At 46.6% G+C, this 14,111-nt stretch overlaps 1 protein-coding gene across 1 annotated transcript in view; it reads left to right on the top strand.

The window, feature by feature from the left end:
• LOC132400008 (DENN domain-containing protein 3-like) overlaps positions 1 to 14,111 on the top strand; it is a 133,210-nt gene that overhangs the window by 37,797 nt on the left and 81,302 nt on the right. Inside the window, exons 4-5 of the mRNA XM_059981052.1 lie at positions 1,448 to 1,563; positions 6,544 to 6,677. Of these exons, the coding sequence (XP_059837035.1) occupies positions 1,448 to 1,563; positions 6,544 to 6,677 (250 nt within the window). The remainder of the gene's footprint in view (positions 1 to 1,447; positions 1,564 to 6,543; positions 6,678 to 14,111) is intronic.

Genomic DNA, 14,111 nt, shown 5'->3' on the forward strand with positions numbered 1-14,111 from the left:
ATGAAATTGATGAACTCCTGCAGAGAAAACGAAATTACATTTCTGCATGCAACAAAAACATTTTGAACTCCGAAAAAAAGACGTTGGGTTGAAGGTTACTCCATAAGTAGCCTACCTTGGATCGAAGAATTAAAAGAAAGCGCGCATTGGCGGGTGTCAGGCATTGGCAGTGGTGATGTATATTAATAGCGATAAAAAACACGTTGTAGCGGTGTAGCGCTACATGCAGCGCTAAAATAAAGACACTGCAGTCAAAGGTAACTTTATTCGAACTAAACAGCCTTGATTTAAAGCCTCCCTCAACCCGTCCCCGTGGGCGCGGATGCTCCAAAAGACACGTACTCACAAACCCCCGTAGGCTATCTCCCTTAGCCGGAACAGTGGCTAATTGTGAGCCGGTTCGGATGTGCCAGGAAATGGGGTCTCCACAACGTTTTTAGATTGTACAAGATCACCATAATCTTCAAATTTCGAATTACATTTCAAAAACTAACAAACTACGGGGAGCCGCAGCACAGAGATGAAAGAGCTGCATGCGGCTCCGGAGCCGCGGGTTGCCGACCCTTGCCCTAGACAATCCTTTGTCCTCACTCCCAACAGAGGCTGCTCAATCCAGTGGTTTGTGGATTGATCCAGATTCCAGTGCCTGCTGTCCCTGCTGTCTTCATTTTGACAATGTCTCCGGAGCCACAGTAATCAGGTAGTAGAAAGATGGTGGTCTTTTGATCTTATTACAGATGGACAGAGAACTCTGACCCTGGTGCTGTGTTAGGTGGGTAGGAGGGAGAGTGAGATTAGTTGACACTAGTATCTGTCTAAAGTTGATGAATCTCTTTAGCTGTGGGGATTTGGGAAAGCAGACATCAAATAAGAGGAAATTGGATTATTCATTTGTCTCCCCTTGCTTCATGTCTGTCCCTCGTCGTCTCTCTAATCTCTCTGTCCATCTCATCCCCACTCTTCATCTCTCTCCTCCACTCTTTGTCCCTGCCTCAATCTGACTCTCTCTCCCTTTAACCCTCGCTTATTCACTCTTGCCCTCATATTCTTCCTTTTTCATTTTCTCTGTTTCCCACTCCTGTTCTTTCTATCCCTCCACACCTTCTCCTGCCTCTAATTCTCGCTCTCTTTCCCTCCATCTATTAATCTGTTACCTGTTGCTCTTCTACCTCCCTCTGCCTTTATCTGTGTCTCCAATTCTCTCTGTCAATCTATCTTTCACCCCCACACACCTCTCCTTTCTCTAACTCTCTCCCTCTCTCTTCTCTCATTTTTTCTCTCTGTGCTTCCCTTTCTAACTTTGCTCTATTTGAATGTGATTCGTTTTCATTCTCCCCTCCCACTCCCCCTCACCTCTCTCTCTCTCTCTCTTACTCTCTTCTTCCTCTCTCCCTTCCTCTTCTTTCCCTTCTACCTCTCCCTTCCCACCACTGCTGCACCTTCCCAGATGGATTTCATCTGGACACTGAAGGAAGAGATGACTCCTTTCACTTCCTGGTACTGACGGATATTCTGGGTGACCGACAACATGGTGTGGTGCTTCAGGTGCATCGAGAGATCAAGGTGAGGACTGGAATATCACCGTTTCTTCAGACACTGGTCTCTTTGCAATAGTCAGAGACAGTGAGCAGTTCCACTCGAGGTCGGGATTTCTGAAATTAGTTTGGGAACATTCAGAGACAGGGAAGGGGAAATTGGGATAGAACTTGGTGTTACTGAACTGTGTAAGGAAGTTACACTTTGGTAGAAGGAATAAAGACGTAGAATAGTTTCTAACTGGAGAGAAAACCAGAGGCAGGAGAATGGGGTTGAGGGTTAGTAAACCTGCCACAATACGCCAAGTGGCCTACTTGTGCTCCTATGTCTTATGGTTTAAACTTATTATCAAAGTACATATATGTCACCATATAGCTGCCTGACATTTAGTTTCTATATTGAGATGAAGAGTCCTTGAAGGTGAGTCTATAGCTGTGGGGACAGTTCAGTGATGGGGCGAGAGAAATTGAATGATGTTATCTCCTCTCGTTCAAGAGCTTGATGGTTGAGGGTTCATAATTTTTTCTGAGTCCAGCGGTGATGAGGGGGCGGATCCCAGAGCAAGGGGTGGGGAGTGGGTAATTTGTGGGATTGGAACCTGGTATACTCCCTCTGTTCCTGCAACTACCATTGGCTGATACCAATAGGAGCATTGTGTCCCATCTTGCAAGGTTGAGGTGTTGGAACATTGGCCCCACGTTGCCAGGTTGAGGTGTCAGAGGATTGGGCCCCACATTGCCAGGTTGAGGTGTCAGAAGATCGGGCCCCACGTTGCCAGGTTGAGGCGTCAGAGGATTGGGTCCCGTGTTGCCAGGTTGAGGTGTCAGAGGATTGGGTCCCGTGTTGCCAGGTTGAGGTGTCAGAGGATTGGGTCCTGTGTTGCCAGGTTGAGGTGTCAGAGGATTGGGTCCAGTGTTGCCAGGTTGTGGTGTCAGAGGATTGGGCTTCACGTTGCCAGGTTGAGGTGTCAGAGGATTGGGTCCAGTGTTGCCAGGTTGTGGTGTCAGAGGATTCGGCGTCACATTGCCAGGTTGAGGTGTCAGAGGATTGGGTCCCGTGTTGCCTGGTTGAGGTGTCAGAGGATTGGGAACCATGTCGCCAGGTTGAGGTGTCAGAGGATTGGGTCCCACGTTGCCAGGTTGAGGTGTCAGAGGGTTGGGTCCCGTGTTGCCAGGTTGAGGTGTCAGAGGATTGGGTCCAGTGTTGCCAGGTTGAGGTGTCAGAGGATTGGGTCCAGTGTTGCCAGGTTGAGGTGTCAGAGGATTGGGCTTCACGTTGCCAGGTTGAGGTGTCAGAGGATTGGGTCCCACGTTGCCAGGTTGAGGTGTCAGAGGATTGGGCCCCACGTTGCCAGGTTGAGGTGTCAGAGGATTGGGTCCCACGTTGCCAGGTTGAGGTGTCAGAGGATTGGGCCCCACGTTGCCAGGTTGAGGTGTCAGAGGATTGGGTCCTGTGTTGCCAGGTTGAGGTGTCAGAGGATTGGGTCCGGTGTTGTCAGGTTGAGGTGTCAGAGGATTGGGTCCCACATTGCCAGGTTGAGGTGTCAGAGGATTGGGCCCCACGTTGCCAGGTTGAGGTGTCAGAGGATTGGGTCCTGTGTTGCCAGGTTGAGGTGTCAGAGGATTGGGCCCCACGTTGCCAGGTTGAGGTGTCAGAGGATTGGGTCCAGTGTTGCCAGGTTGAGGTGTCAGAGGATTGGGCTTCTCGTTGCCAGGTTGAGGTGTCAGAGGATTGGGTCCGGTGTTGTCAGGTTGAGGTGTCAGAGGATTGGGCCCCACGTTGCCAGGTTGAGGTGTCAGAGGATTGGGCTTCACGTTGCCAGGTTGAGGTGTCAGAGGATTGGGTCCAGTGTTGCCAGGTTGAGGTGTCAGAGGATTGGGCTTCTCGTTGCCAGGTTGAGGTGTCAGAGGATTGGGCCCCACGTTGCCAGGTTGAGGTGTCAGAGGATTGGGCTTCACGTTGCCAGGTTGAGATGTCAGAGGATTGGGCCCCACGTTGCCAGGTTGAGGTGTCAGAGGATTGGGTCCCGTGTTGCCAGGTTGAGGTGTCAGAGGATTGGGCCCCACGTTGCCAGGTTGAGATGTCAGAGGATTGGGCCCCACGTTGCCAGGTTGAGGTGTCAGAGGATTGGGCCCCACGTTGCCAGGTTGAGGTGTCAGAGGATTGGGTCCCACGTTGCCAGGTTGAGGTGTCAGAGGATTGGGTCCAGTGTTGCCAGGTTGAGGTGTCAGAGGATTGGGCATCACGTTGCCAGGTTGAGGTGTCAGAGGATTGGGCGTCACGTTGCCAGGTTGCGGTGTCAGAGGATTGGGTCCCACGTTGCCAGGTTGAGGTGTCAGAGGATTGGGTCCCACGTTGCCAGGTTGAGGTGTCAGAGGATTGGGTCCCGTGTTGCCAGGTTGAGGTGTCAGAGGATTGGGCCCCACGTTGCCAGGTTGAGGTGTCAGAGGATTGGGCCCCACGTTGCCAGGTTGAGGTGTCAGAGGATTGGGTCCGGTGTTGTCAGGTTGAGGTGTCAGAGGATTGGGCCCCACGTTGCCAGGTTGAGGTGTCAGAGGATTGGGCGTCACGTTGCCAGGTTGAGGTGTCAGAGGATTGGGTCCCTTGTTGCCAGGTTGAGGTGTCAGAGGATTGGGCCCCACGTTGCCAGGTTGAGGTGTCAGAGGATTGGGCCCCACGTTGCCTGGTTGAGGTGTCAGAGGGTTGGGTCCCGTGTTGCCAGGTTGAGGTGTCAGAGGATTGGGTCCAGTGTTGCCAGGTTGAGGTGTCAGAGGATTGGGTCCCGTGTTGCCAGGTTGAGGTGTCAGAGGATTGGGTCCCGTGTTGCCAGGTTGAGGTGTCAGAAGATTGGGTCCAGTGTTGCCAGGTTGAGATGTCAGAGGATTGGGTCCCACGTTGCCAGGTTGAGGTGTCAGAGGATTGGGCCCCACGTTGCCTGGTTGAGGTGTCAGAGGATTGGGTCCCGTGTTGCCAGGTTGAGGTGTCAGAGGATTGGGTCCAGTGTTGCCAGGTTGAGGTGTCAGAGGATTGGGTCCCGTGTTGCCAGGTTGAGGTGTCAGAGGATTGGGCCCCACGTTGCCAGGTTGAGATGTCAGAGGGTTGGGTCCCGTGTTGCCAGGTTGAGGTGTCAGAAGATTGGGTCCAGTGTTGCCAGGTTGAGGTGTCAGAGGATTGGGTCCAGTGTTGCCAGGTTGAGGTGTCAGAGGATTGGGCCCCACATTGCCAGGTTGAGGTGTCAGAGGATTGGGCCCCACGTTGCCTGGTTGAGGTGTCAGAGGGTTGGGTCCCGTGTTGCCAGGTTGAGGTGTCAGAGGATTGGGTCCAGTGTTGCCAGGTTGAGGTGTCAGAGGATTGGGTCCCGTGTTGCCAGGTTGAGGTGTCAGAGGATTGGGCCCCACGTTGCCAGGTTGAGATGTCAGAGGATTGGGCCCCACGTTGCCAGGTTGAGGTGTCAGAGGATTGGGTCCAGTGTTGCCAGGTTGAGGTGTCAGAGGATTGGGTCCCGTGTTGCCAGGTTGAGGTGTCAGAGGATTGGGCGTCACGTTGCCAGGTTGAGGTGTCAGAGGATTGGGTCCCGTGTTGCCAGGTTGAGGTGTCAGAGGATTGGGTCCCTTGTTGCCAGGTTGAGGTGTCAGAGGATTGGGTCCTGTGTTGCCAGGTTGAGGTGTCAGAGAATTGGGCCCCAGTTTGCCAGTTTGAGGTGTCAGAGGATTGGGCCCCACGTTGCCAGGTTGAGATGTCAGAGGATTGGGCTTCACGTTGCCAGGTTGAGGTGTCAGAGGATTGGGTCCAGTGTTGCCAGGTTGAGGTGTCAGAGGATTGGGCCCCACGTTGCCAGGTTGAGGTGTCAGAGGATTGGGCCCCACGTTGCCAGGTTGAGGTGTCAGTGGATTGGGTCCCACGTTGCCAGGTTGAGGTGTCAGAGGATTGGGCCCCATGTTGCCAGGTTGAGGTGTCAGAGGATTGGGCCCCACGTTGCCAGGTTGAGGTGTCAGAGAATTGGGCCCCAGTTTGCCAGTTTGAGGTGTTGTTAGGCCCCATGGTGCCCGGTTGAGGTGTTGTTCGGCTCCACGTTGCCAGGTTGAGGTGTTGTTGGGCCCCATGTTGCAATGTTAAGGAGCAGTTGCTGCCCTACAACCACTGGGCTTCTGAACCAAGTTCACTTGCATCAGTATTGAACTGACTTGGCAGCCTGTAGACTGAGTTTCGAGGACTCTGCAGTTCTTGTTCTCCAATTTATTTGCTTACTTTTTTATTATTTCCACATTGGATATTTGTCAGTCTTTGGTTTATTGTGGGTTCTAATATGTTTCTTTGCTTTCCTGTGAATCCCTGCAAGGAAAGGAACCTCAAGGTTGAATTTGGCATACATGTGTAATGCCTGCTTGAAAGACCATGCTTTCTTTTATTAATGCAGTTACATTGTTGGGTATTTTATTTTCTGCAGACTTTCTCAAAATGCATTAACTGTTGCTTTAATTACATTATACAATTGAGTATTTCATTTTTGCTGTTTAAAATAAAAATTCAGTTGATTAAGTTGAATTAAATTGTTGAATTAGCCAATAGGCTTTGTCTTAGGAACATTCTAGCTAGATGCAGGTAAAAGAATGGGATGTAGAGAGCGGGAGATTGTAGAGGGGAAAAGAAACGGAGAATGAACGTCAGAGAAGAACACGGTGAAAGGCTCACAGATCTCATTTGGAAGGATAGATGCTGCTGTGTGAAAATCCTTGTGAAGAGAACTTTTAGTTCGCTAGTTAGCACACGTTGGAGAATTTACTGTGTAGTTACTGTGAATGCCCACAAAAAGGAATCTCAGGGTTGTATATGGTGACATGTATGTACTTTGAACTTTGAACGCTTTGCCTGTTGATTTACTGAAGGCGCCAGGCAGAGTTTTCCTGTGCTTTGTCTGGTACTCCTTGGGAGGGGGCAGGATGTGGTTATTTTTCAGGAAGAGGAGGGGTAATTGCCACTGTCTGACACAATGATTTTGCCCTGTAGGAGAGCGATCTGCATCCTGCAGAAACCCCGGGCTCAGAGCCAGCGGCAGAAGCTGTCTGTCTGCAGGTCCCCTACGCCATCTGTGTGATTACCAAATTCCCGTATTACACTGCGCTCAAGGACTGCCTCTCCTGGTAAGTGAACTACAGAAGATACACACAGAAACAGCATGGTAACCCAGCTGTTACTGTAGTGCTATTACAGGTTCAATACACACCATCGTCTGAAGGAGTTTATACATTCACCCGTGACTCCGTGGGTTTTCTTCCACATTCCAAACACATATAGGCTAGAATCAGGCTTAATATCTCTGGCAAATGTCATGAAATTGTTGATTTGCAGCAGCAAATACACAATAAAAAACTCTATATTACAATAAGAAATACATAGAGTGCCTATGAAAACTATTCAACCCACCTCCTTGGAAATTTCCATCTTTTATTGTTGTACAACATGGAATTACAGTGGATTTAATTTGGCTTTTTTTTTGATAATGATCAACAGAAAAAGACACTCTCGTGTCCAAGTGAAAACACATCTCTACAAAGTGATCTAAGTTAGTTACAAATATAAAGTACAACATAATTGATGGCATAAGTCTTCATTCTCTTTAATATGACACTAGTGCAGCCAGTTGGTTTTAGAAGTCACATAATTAGTGTAATGGGGATTACCTGTGTGGAGTCAAGGAATACACCTGTGTCTGGAAGGTCTAACTGCTGGTGAGTCAGTATCCTGGCAAAAGCTACACCGTGAAGACAGAAGAACACTCCAAGCAACTCTGTGAAAAGATTATTGAAAAGTACAAGTCAGGAGATGGATACAAGAAAATTTCCAAGTCACTGAATGTCCTTTGGAGTATAGTTAGCTATAAATCTGCCTAGAGCAGACCATCCCCAAAAACTGAGTGATCATGCACAAAGCAGACTAGTGAGGGAGGTCACTAAGAGACCGATGACAACTCTAGAGGAGTTACAAGCTTCAGTGGCTGAGATGGGAGGCAGCTGTTGCCCGGGTGATTCACCAGTCGCAGCTTTATGGGAGAGTGGCAAAGAGGAAGCCACTGTTAAAAAAAATCTCACATGAAATCTCGGCTAGAGTTTGGTAGAAGGCATGTGGGAGACTCTGAGGTCAGCTGGAAGAAGGTTCTATGGTCTGATGAAACCAAAATTGAATTTTCCGACCATCAGACCAAACACTGTTTGGTGTAAGCCAAACACCACACATCAAAAACACCATCCCCTACCGTGAAGCACGGTGGTGACTGCATCACACTGTGGGGATGCTTCACTGCAGCAGGCCCTGGAAAGCTTGTGAAGGTAGAGGGTTAAATGAATGCAGCATAGTTATGGGAAATCCTGACGCAATCTGCAAGAGATTGTGAGAAGTTTTCCCCCCAGCAAGACAATGACTCCAAGCATAAAGCCAAAGCTACACAGGACTGTCTTTAAAAACAACAGTTAATGACCTGGAGTGGCCAAGTCAGAGACCAGACCTCAATCTAATTGAAAATTTGTGACTGGACTTAAAAAGGGCTGTTAAGTTACGATTCACATGCAGTCTGACAGAACTTGAGCAGTTTTGTAAAGAAGAATTGGGAAAAATTGCAATGTCTAGATGTGCAAAGCTGATAGAGACTATCCACACAGACTCAAGGCTGTAATTGCTGCCAAAAGTGCATCTACTAAATACTAACTTGAAGGGGGTGAATACTTATGTAATCAATTATTTTGAGTTTAATAATTGTAATAAGCTTAGATCAATTTGTAGAAATTCGTTTTCACTTTGACACAAAAGAATTGAATTGAATTGACTTTATTTCTTGCATCCTTCACATACATGAGGAGTAAAAAATCTTTACATTACGTCTCCAGCTAAATGTGCAATGTGCAATCATAGTAATTTATAATAAATAGAACCTTGCTTCATATGACTTGTTCTCCAAACCAGGCAACATCCTGGTAGATCTCTTCTGCACCCTCTCCATAGCTTCCGCATCCTTCCTATAATGAGGTGACCAGAATTGAACACAATACTCTAAGTGCGGTCTCACCAGAGATTTGTAGAGTTGCAACATGACCCCTCTATTCTTGAACTGAAGATTGAGAAAACAATAACAGAATGCAGAACAGAATGTGAGAAAGTGCAGTGCAAACAGACAGATGAAGTGCAGGGTCATAACAAGGTAGATAGTAGGGCCACGCATCCCATTGTACTGGGGAACCATTGATGGGTGGGGAGGGAACACAAAAGGACAGAAGACAGAGTGAACCCAGTCTGGTTTGTGGCGTCTCAGTCTTCCAAACCCAGAAGCACAGAGTGACACTTGGGAAAGTTTGCATTTTGTGAACGGAATCCTGAATTCTCGGTCTCTTCTCCTCAGTTTGCTCGTGCCTCCAACCTCCCTCACTCACTTTTCAGCTTTCTTCCTTCAAGAGGGTGAATCCAAGAAAAGCATCCAGTCCTGACAGAGTACTTGAAGACCTGTGCTGACCAACTGGTTGTTGTGTTCACGGATATCTTCAACCTCTCGCTCCGGCAGTGTGTGGTACCCCACCTGCTTCAAGCAGGCTTCAATCGTCAGAGCCCAAGAAGAGTGTGGTGACCTCCCTCAATGACTATTGTCCAGTACACTTACATCCACAGTGATGAAGTGTTTTGAGAGGCAGCTGTTGAAATGTATTAGCTCCTGTCTGAGTAACGACTTGGATCCATTCCAATTTGTCTACCGAAGCAACAGGTTCACAGCAGATGCCATCTCGTTGGCTCTTCACACAACCCTGGAATATCTGGACAGCAAAGTTGCATACATCAGGATGTTCTTTATTGATTACAGCTTGGCATTCAATACTATCATCTCCTCAAAATTAATCAGTAAACTCCAAGACCTGAGCCTCAATACCCCCTTGTGCAATTGGATCCTGGATTTGCTCACACGTAGACCCTAGTCAGTTTGGATTGGGAAAAACATCTCCTCCACGATTTCCATAAGCACAGGAGCACCACAGGGATGTGTACTTAGCCCCCGCTCTACTCACTTTACACCTATGACTGTGCGGCTAAGTACAGATCCAACACCATATTCAAGTTGGCTGATGCCTCCACTGTTGTGGGCCGTATCAAAGGCGGTGATGAATTGACATACAGGAGGGAGATTGAAAACTTGGGCTAGTGGTGTAATAAGAACAGCCTCTCACTCAATGTCAGTGAGACCAAGGAACTAGCTGTAGACTTCAGGAGAGGGAAACTAGAGATCCACGAGCCAGTATTCATCGGAGCAGCAGAGGTGAAGAGGGTCAGTAACTTTAAATTCCTTGGTGTCACAATCTCAGAGGACCTGTCCTAGACCCATCATATAAATATAATTGCAAAGAAAGCATGACAGCTCCTCAAAAATTCTTCAGGAGTCTGAGATTTGGCATGTCATCAAAAACCGTGGAAAGTGTGCTGACTGGCTGCATTATGGCCTAGTATGGGAACACCAATGCCTTTGTGTGGAAAACCCTATGAAAGGTAGTGGATTCAGCCCAGTACATCAAGGGTAAAGCCCTTCCAAACATTGAGCACATCTACATGAAATGTCATAGAAAAGCAGCATCTACCATCAAAGATCCTCACCACCCAGGCCATGTTCTTTTCTTGCTCCTGCCATCAGGTTATAGGTACAGGAGCCTCAGGACTCACACCACCAGGTTCAAGAACAGTTACTACCCCTCAACCATCAGGCTCTTGAATCAAAGTAGATAACTACACTCATTCTACTTCTGGTGTTCCCACAACCAAAGGTCTCACTTTAGGACTCTTTATCTTGTTACTTGATGCTCACATTATTTATTTATATTTGCATTTGCACAGATTGTTGCCCATTGATCCTGTTTACAGTTGCTTTTTTAATAGATTTGCTGAGTATGCCCGCAGGAAAAGAATCCCAGGGTTGTATGTGGTGACGTGCATGTACTTTGATAATAAATTTTACTTGGAACTTTGAACATTCTCTCTTCTCCCATCTCACCTTCCTGTCAGGCAGAAGATACAAAAGCCTGAAAGCACATCACACTAGGTTCAAGGACAGCTTGTACCCCACTGTCAAGGCTATTAAATGGTCCTCCAGTATAATAGACGGACTCTTGGCCTCTCAGTCTACCTCATTATAATCTTGCACCATACTGCCTGCCTCACTGCACTTTCTCTGTAACTGTACCACTTCATTCTGCATTGTTTTCCCTTGTACTACAACGGGCAGTCAAAATTGCCCAATGGCACCAGCCTACCCAGCATCAGGGATATATATACAGAAAGGGGCCAGTAACAGCATGAAGGAACTCACCCACCCAGCTCATGGACTGTCTGTCCCACTCCCATCAGGGAGGAGGCTACGTAGTATCCACGCCAGGACCACCAGACTCAAAAACAGTGACTTTCCCCAAGCAGTAAGACCGATCAACACCTCTCCCCCCCACTAACTCCACCACTACTTTATCATTTCCTGTCAGTCACCTTATGTCCAGCCAAGTGTACTTGTGGACTTAAAATCAATCAATCATTGTGTATAAGCTATTTATATATATATAAATATATATTTATTGTCTTTCTTTGCACCATTGTGGATCTGGAGTAGCAGTTATTTCATCTCCTTTACACATGTGGAATCAAACTACCTCAGTGTACTGATCTGGTGAAACGATATGTATAACCATATAAACCATATAACAATCACAGCACGGAAACAGGCCATCTCGGCCCTCCTAGTCCGTGCCGAACTCTTAATCTCACCTAGTCCCACCTATCCGCACTCAGCCCATAACCCTCCACTCCTTTCCTGTCCATATACCTATCCAATTTTACCTTAAATGACACAACTGAACTGGCCTCTACTACTTATACAGGAAACTCATTCCACACAGCTATCACTCTCTGAGTAAAGAAATACCCTCTCGTGTTTCCCTTAAACTTCTGCCCCCCAACTCTCAAATCATGTCCTCTCGTTTGAATCTCCCCTACTCTCAATGGAAACAGCCTATTCACATCAACTCTATCTATCCCTCTCAAAATTTTAAATACCTCGATCAAATCCCCCCTCAACCTTCTACGCTCCAATGAATAGAGACCTAACTTGTTCAACCTTTCTCTGTAACTTAAGTGCTGAAACCCAGGTAACATCCTAGTAAATCGTCTCTCGTCTCTGCACTCTCTCTAATTTATTGATATCTTTCCTATAATTCGGTGACCAGAACTGCACACAATATTCTAAATTTGGCCTTACCAATGCCTTGTACAATTTTAACATTACATTCCAACTTCTGTACTCAATGCTTTGATTTATAAAGGCCAGCGTTACAAAAGCCTTCTTCACCACCCTATCTACATGAGACTCCACCTTCAGGGAACTATGCACTGTTATTCCTAGATCTCTCTGTTCCTCTGCATTCCTCAATGCCCTACCATTTACTCTGTATGTTCTATTTGGATTATTCCTGCCAAAATCTAAAACCTCACACTTCTCAGCATTAAACTCCATCTGCCAACGTTCAGCCCATTCTTCTAACCGGCATAAATCTCCCTGCAAGCTTTGAGAACCCACCACATTATCGACAACACCTCCTACCTTAGTATCATCGGCATACTTACTAATCCAATTTACCACCCCATCATCCAGATCATTTATGTATATTACAAACAACATTGGGCCCAAAACAGATCCCTGAGGCACCCCGCTAGTCACCGGCCTCCATCCCGATAAACAATTATCCACCACTACTCTCTGGCATCTCCCATCTAGACACTGTTGAATCCATTTTATTACTCCATCATTAATACCTAACGACTGAACCTTCTTAACTAACCTTCCATGTGGAACTTTGTCAAAGGCTTTGCTGAAGTCCATATGGACTACTTCCACTGCCTTACCCTCGTCAACATTCCTCATAACTTCTTCAAAAAATTCAATAAGGTTTGTCAAACATGACCTTCCACGCACAAATCCATGCTGGCTACTCCTAATCAGATCCTGTCTATCCAGATAATTATAAATACTATCTCTAAGAATACCTTCCATTAATTTACCCACCACTGATGTCAAACTGACAGGTCTATAATTGCTAGGCTTACTTCTAGAACCCTTTTTAAACAATGGAACCACATGAGCAATACGCCAATCCTCTGGCACAATCCCCGTTTCTAATGACATCTTAAAGATCTCCGTCAGAGCTCCTGCTATTTCTGCACAAACTTCCCTCAAGGTCCTGGGGAATATCCTGTCAGGACCTGGAGATTTATCCACTTTTAAATTTCTTAAAAGCGTCAGTACTTCCACCTCTTTAATTGTCATAGGTCCCATAACTTCCTTACTTGTTTCCCACACCTTACACAATTCAATATCCTTCTCCTTAGTGAATACCGAAGAGAAGAAATCGTTCAAAATCTCTCCCATCTCCCTCGGCTCCACACATAGCTGACCACTCTGATTCTCTAAGGGGCCAATTTTATCCCTCACTATCCTCTTGCTTTTAATATAACTGTAGAAACCTTTCGGATTTACTTTCACCTTATTTGCCAAACCAACCTCATATCTTCTTTTAGCTTTTCTAATCTCTTTCTTAAGATTCCTTTTACATTCTTTATATTCCTCGAGCAATTCCTTTACTCCATGCTGCCTATATCTATTGTAGACATCCCTCTTTTTCCGAACCAAGTTTCTAATATCCCTTGAAAACCATGGTGCTTTCAAACCTTTAACCTTTCCTTTCAACCTAACAGGAACATAAAGATTCTGTACCCTCATAATTTCACCCTTAAATGACCTCCATTTCTCTATTACATCCTTCCCATAAAACAACTTGACCCAATCCACTCTCTCTAAATCCCTTTGCATCTCCTCAAAGTTAGCCTTTCTCCAATCAAAAATCTCAACTCTAGGTCCAGTCCTGTCCTTCTCCATAATTATATTGAAGCTAATGCTATTGTGATCACTGGACCCGAAGTGCTCCCCAACACATACATCTGTCAGCTGACCTATCGCATTCCCTGACAGGAGATCCAACACTGCCACATCTCTAGTCGGTACTTCTATGTATTGTTGCAAAAAACTATCCTGCACACATTTCACAAACTCTAAACCATCCAGCCCTTTTACAGAATGAGCTTCCCAGTCTACGTGTGGAAAATTAAAATCTCCCACAATCACCACCTTGTGTTTACTACAAATATCTGCTATCTCCGTACACATTTGTTCTTCCAACTCACGCTCCCCATTAGGTGGCCTATAATACACTCCTATCAGTGTTACTGCACCCTTCCCATTTCTCAATTCCACCCAAATAGCCTCCCTAGAGGAGCTCTCTAATCTATCCTTCCAAAGCACCGCCATAAGATTTTCTCGGACAAGCAATGCAACACCTCCTCCTCTGGCCCCTCCTACTCTATCACACCTGAAGCAACTAAATCCAGGAATATTTAGTTGCCAAACACACCCTTCCTGCAACCATGCTTCACTAATAGCTACAACATCATAATTCCAGGTATCAATCCACGCTTTAAGCTCATCCACCTTTCTTACAATGCTCCTAGCA

Source organism: Hypanus sabinus, chromosome 9 (genome assembly GCF_030144855.1).
Source record: "Hypanus sabinus isolate sHypSab1 chromosome 9, sHypSab1.hap1, whole genome shotgun sequence".
Classification (NCBI taxonomy): domain Eukaryota; kingdom Metazoa; phylum Chordata; class Chondrichthyes; order Myliobatiformes; family Dasyatidae; genus Hypanus; species Hypanus sabinus.